This window comes from Tauraco erythrolophus, unplaced genomic scaffold (genome assembly GCF_009769465.1).
Source record: "Tauraco erythrolophus isolate bTauEry1 unplaced genomic scaffold, bTauEry1.pri scaffold_100_arrow_ctg1, whole genome shotgun sequence".
NCBI classification, from domain to species: domain Eukaryota; kingdom Metazoa; phylum Chordata; class Aves; order Musophagiformes; family Musophagidae; genus Tauraco; species Tauraco erythrolophus.
This window is the reverse complement of record NW_028238562.1, coordinates 47,556-53,555: the sequence shown is the minus strand read 5'-3', so window position 1 is coordinate 53,555 and position 6,000 is coordinate 47,556. Positions and strand designations below refer to the sequence as shown.

Genomic DNA, 6,000 nt, shown 5'->3' with positions numbered 1-6,000 from the left:
CCCCAACCTGCCCAGGACCCTGGTGTCCTGCCATGGACCCCCTAGGGAACGCCCCCCCCCCCCCAAGACCCCCATCTCCCACCCTGGACCCCCCCAGAACCCAGTGTCCTGTCACAGACACCCTAGAACCCCCCAAGACCCCCCAGAATCCCAGTGTTTTGCCCTAGGTCCCCCAAGAACCCCCCCGGACCCCTACAGGACCCCAATGTCTTGCCCTGGACCCCCCCCAGAACTCGCCCAGGACCCCTGTCTCCCACCCCAGACCCCCCCAGGACCCCAGTGTCCTGCCATGGACACCCTAGGATACCCCCCAGGACCCCCTACAGGACCCCACTGTTCTGACCTGGACCCTCCCAGGACCCCCCCCAAGACCCCCATCTCCCACCCCGGACCCCCCCAGAATGCCAGTGTCCTGCCCTGGACACCTTAGAACCCCCGAAGACCCCCGTGTTCTACCTTGGACCCCCCCAGGACCCCCCTGGACCCCCAGCATCCTACCTCAGACCCCCCCCAAGACCCCAATGTCCCCCCTCAACCCCCCCCGCAGCCCCCCCAGCCCCCTTTCCCCCCCCAAATCACAGCACTCCGCCTCTCCCAGTGCTTTATTGGCAGCTCCGGGGGCCCTTTGGGGGGTCGCCCCCGCCCCTGGGCGGTGGGCACGGGGGGGTCAGGGCACGGTGACGCGGTAGGGGCTGCCGGGGACGTTGTCGTCGCCCCAGCGCACGATGAGGACGTAGTCGCCCTTCTCCTTCACCGTGTACGTCACGTTGTACACCCGGTTGCCCACGTGCTTGACGTAAACCTCCTCGCAGGGGGTCTTGGGGCCGTGGACCCCCACCATCAGCATGTTGGTACCTAGGGGGGGTGGGGGGAGCAGGGCAAAGGGGGTCTTCATCCTGACCACCAGGACCCCCCACTGGATGCCGGACCTCCCCTCCCAGACCGCCCTCCAATGACATATCGCATCCCCCTGGGACCCCAGACCTCCTGGACCCCCCCTCAATGATCCATCACCTCCCACTTGGGTCCCCCTGAGATGCCCCGAGATCCCCCAGGACCCCCAAGATCCCTCAGGACCCCCTGGAGCCCCCCCCAGAACCCACTGGTGACCCATCACCTCCACTCCCAGAACCCCCTGAGGGTCTCCCAGGACCCTCCTTGACCCATCATCTCCCCTCCCAGAACTCCTAGGACCCCCTAAGACCCCCCAGCTGACCCATCACCTCCCCTTCCAGGACCCCCAGGGTCCCTCGAGACCCCTCTAGGCCCCCCAGGACCCCCTGCTGACCCATCACCTCCTCTTCCAGGACCCCTAGGACCCCTTGAGACACCCTCAGGACCCTCCAAGACCCCCCAGGACCCCCTGGAACCCCCCAGGACCCCCCTCTGATCCATCACCTCCCCTCCCAAGACCCCTCAGGAGGCCCCAAGACCCCCCAGGACCCCGCCAGGATCCCCCTCTGACCCATCACCTCCCATCCCAAGACCCCCCAGGACCCCCCAGGTCCCCCCAGGACCCCCTGGAACCCTCCAGGACCCCCCTCGGACCCATCACCTCACCTTCCAAGACCCCCCAGGACCCCTTAAGACCCCCCAGGATCCCCCTCAGACCCACCACCTCACCTCCCAAGACCCCCCAGGACTCCCCAGGTCCCCCCAGGACCCCCTGGAACCCTCCAGGACCCCCCTCAGACCCATCACCTCACCTTCCAAGACCCCCCAGGACCCCTTAAGACCCCCCAGGATCCCCCTCAGACCCACCACCTCACCTCCCAAGACCCCCCAGGGCCCCCCAGGACCCCCCCCACGCACCAGCCTTGCTGCAGTCGACGGTGAAGTGGTTCTTCTGGCCCAGGAAGGCGGTGGTCAGCCCCGGCCCCCGCGCCACCACCTTCCCCGCGTCCGACGAGAACTTGGGGAGCCCCCCGAAAGCGGGGGGACCCCGCGCCGCCGCCGTCGCCGCCGCCCCCCCCCGCGTCACCGTCTCCACCAGCACCGTGGACGTCTCGTGCAGGCTGTGCCCCCCCGACAGCCGCGGGCCTGGGGGCGCGGGGGTGCCGTCAGGGTGTACCCCCCACCCTGGGGACACCCCCACCCTGTCACACCCCCTTGGGCATACCCCTCCCCCCCCCCTCCCCCGGGGAACCCACCAGGCTGCCCCCACCCAGGGACCCCCATCATGCCACCCTGGGGGTCTCGAGCATGTCACCCCAGGGACCCCCCCCATGTCACCCCAGGGACCCCCCCCATGTCATCCCAGGACCCCCTCACCATGTCAGCCTGTGGACCCCCCGTCACACCACCCTGGGGACCCCCCCCCCCATGTCACCCTGGGGACCCCCCATCCTGTCACCCTGGGGCCCCCTCCCATCATATCCCCCCAGGGACCCCCCCCCATGTCACCCTGGGGACCCCCCATCCTGTCACCCTGGGGGGGTCTTCATGTCACCCTGGGGCCCCCCTCCCATCATATCCCCCCAGGGACCCCCCCCATGTCACCCTGGGGACCCCCCCTCACACCACCCTGGGGGGGTCTTCATGTCACCCTGGGGACCCCCCCTCACACCACCCTGGGGGGGCTCTTCACGCCACCCTGTGTCCCTCCATCCTGTCACCCCGGGGGTCCTCCATGGCATCACCCCAGGGACCCCCCATCATCCCCCCCCCCCCCCCAGGGACCCCCCATCACCCCCCCCTGCTCCGTACCGGTGACCTTGGCCTTGAAGGGGCTGCCCACGATGTGGTGGGGGCCGCCGTACTTGATGGAGATGAGGTAGTTGCCGGGGGCCATGGGGGTGTAGGTGACGCGGTGGCCCTCGGCGCACTCCACGCAGTCCAGCTTCACCTTGGAGGGGCCGTCGATGGTGACGGCCAGAGCCCCCGCGCCCGCGTTGGCCGTCTGCACCAGGAACTCCGAGCACACGCCTGCGCCGCGCGGGTCAGCTCAGGGCACCATGGCCATGGCCATCACCTCATCGCTATGTCCCCATGGCCGTGTCCTCACTGCCACCACCTCATGGCCATGGCCATCACCCCATCGCTACGTCCCCATGGCCGTTCCTCACTGCCACCATCTCATGGCCATGGCCATCACACCATCGCTACATCCCCATGGCCGTGTCCTCACTGCCACCATCTCATGGCCATGGCCATCACCCCATCGCTACGTCCCCATGGCCGTGTCCTCACTGCCACCATCTCATAGCCATGGCCATCACCCCATCGCTACGTCCCCATGGCCGTGTCCTCACTGCCACCATCTCATGGCCATGGCCATCACCCCATCGCTACGTCCCCATGGCCGTGTCCTTACTGCCACCATCTCATGGCCATGGCCATCACCCCATCGCTACGTCCCCATGGCCGTGTCCTCACTGCCACCATCTCATGGCCATGGCCATCACCCCATCGCTACGTCCCCATGGCCGTGTCCTCACTGCCACCACCTCATGGCCATGGCCATCACCCCATCGCTACGTCCCCATGGCCGTGTCCTCACTGCCACCATCTCATGGCCATGGCCATCACCCCATTGCTACGTCCCCATGGCCGTGTCCTCACTGCCACCACCTCATGGCCATCTCCTAACTACCACGGCCATGTCGATGTCACCACTCTCCCATGGCCACGGTATTGACCATGGCCATTGTCATCACCTCATGATCACCCCATGGCCCTGTCTCCATCGCCACCACCCCATGGGCACAGCTACATCCCTCCCATGGCCACACTATCGACCACGGCCACGGCCACCATCCCACAGCTACATCCCCATGGCCATGTCCCATTGCCACCACCCCATGGCCATGTCCCATCTACCACGGCCATGTCCATGTCACCACTCTCCCATGGCCATAGTATTGACCATGGCCATTGCCATCACCCCATGGCCACCCCATGGCCATGTCCCATTGCCACCACCCCATGGCCATCTCCTAACTACCACAGCCACGCCCCCATTGCCACCCTCCCATGGCCACAGTATTGACCATGGCCATGGCCACCACCCCACAGCTACATCCCCATGGCCACGTCCCCATTGCCACCACCCCATGGCCATGTCCCCACCACCATGACCACATCCTCATCATCGCCCTCCCATGACCACAGTATTGACCACGGCCATGGCCACCACCCCATAGCTACATCCCCATGGCCATGTCCCATCTACCACGGCCATGGTATTGACCATAGCCATTGCCATCACCCCATGATCACCCCATGGCCCTGCCCCCAGCGCCACCACCCCATGGGCACAGCTACGTCCCCTTCACCACCCTCTCCCATGGCCACAGTATTGACCATGGCCATGGCCACCACCCTGCAGCTACATCTCCACGGCCATGTCCCATTGCCACCACCCCATGGCCATCTCCCAACTACCACGGCCACGTCCCCATTGCCACCCTCCCATGGCCACAGTATTGACCATGGCCGTGGCCACCACCCCATGGCCACGTCCCCACCACCATGACCACATCCTCATCATCGCCCTCCCATGACCACAGTATTGACCATGGCCATGGCCACCACCCCACAGCTACATCCCCGTGGCCACGTCCCCATTGCCACCACCCCATGGCCACGTCCCCACCACCATGACCACATCCTCATCATCGCCCTCCCATGACCACAGTATTGACCATGGCCACGGCCACCACCCCATCGCTCTGTCCCCACGGCCACGTCCCCATCACCGCCCCCTGCCAGCGGTGTCACCTGTGAGGCCGCCCTCGAGGCCGGGGCCGTAGGCGGTGACGAGCCCGGGGTCGCCAGCCTGGCTCTGCTCGCCCACGCGGATGTTGAAGGGGCTGCCGGGCACGTGGCGCCCGTTGAAGCGCAGGTCGATGGAGTGCACCCCGTTCTCCCGCGGCAGGAACCCGATGGCGTACTTGTCTGCGGGTGCCACCGCGTCACCGCGCCGCCGCCTCCCCGTGTCCCCCTGTCCCCAAAGCCCCCATGTCCCCACACCCCCGTGTCCCCACACCCCTGTGTCCCCGAATCCCCTGTGGCCCCAAACCCCTGTGTCCCCAAACCCCCGTGTCCCCACACCCCCGTGTCCCCAAATCCCCCATGTCCCCACACCCCCCTGTCCCCAAAGCCCCCATGTCCCCACACCCCCGTGTCCCCACACCCCCGTGTCCCCACACCCCTGTGTCCCCGAATCCCCTGTGGCCCCAAACCCCTGTGTCCCCAAACCCCCGTGGCCCCACACCCCTGTGTCCCCAAATCCCCCATGTCCCCACACCCCCCTGTCCCCAAAGCCCCCATGTCCCCACACCCCCGTGTCCCCACACCCCCGTGTCCCCACACCCCCGTGTCCCCAAACCCCCGTGGCCCCACACCCCCGTGTCCCCACATCCTCGTCCCCCACGTCCCCACCTCCCCATGTCCCTGATGTCCCCGTGTCCCTCCGTGGCCCCATCCCCGTGTCCCCCCACATCCATGTCCCCCCGTGCCCCCCAAGTCCCGCAACACCCTCCCCACGCCCCCACGTCCCCGTGCCCCCACGTCCCTGCGACCCCACACCCCATGTCCCTGTGTCTCTATGTCCCCACGTGCCATGTCCCCATGTCCCCACACCCCATGTCCTCATGTCCCCATGTCCCCACACCCCACGTCCCCATGTCTTCATCTCCCCGTGTCCCCATGTCCCCCTGTCCCGGTGTCCCTGTGTCCCCATGCCCCATTTCCCCGTGTCCCCATGTCCTTGTGTCCCCGTGTCCCCATATCGCATGTCCCATGTCCTCACGTCCCTGTGTCCCACGTCCCTCTGCCTCCACGCCCCATGTCCCCATGTCGTCATCTCCCCGTGTCCCCGTGTCCCACATCTCCATGCCCCATGTCCCCGTGTCCCATGTCCTGTGTCCCGTGTCCCCATGTCTCATGTCCCCATGCCCCACACCCCATGCCCCGTGCCCATGCCCCATGCCCCTTGCCCATGCCCCATGCCCCACACCCCATGCCCTGTGCCCATGCCCCATGCCCCTTGCCCGTGCC

At 67.3% G+C, this 6,000-nt stretch overlaps 1 protein-coding gene across 1 annotated transcript in view; it reads right to left on the bottom strand.

The window, feature by feature from the left end:
- Positions 1–667: 667 nt before the first annotated feature.
- Positions 668–6,000, bottom strand: part of LOC147526102 (filamin-C-like) — a gene marked incomplete at its 5' end in the record, with an annotated part of 51,367 nt that continues 46,034 nt past the window's right edge. Inside the window, 4 exons of the mRNA XM_086630483.1 lie at positions 668–855; positions 1,813–2,040; positions 2,707–2,925; positions 4,720–4,896. Of these exons, the coding sequence (XP_086486609.1) occupies positions 668–855; positions 1,813–2,040; positions 2,707–2,925; positions 4,720–4,896 (812 nt within the window). The remainder of the gene's footprint in view (positions 856–1,812; positions 2,041–2,706; positions 2,926–4,719; positions 4,897–6,000) is intronic.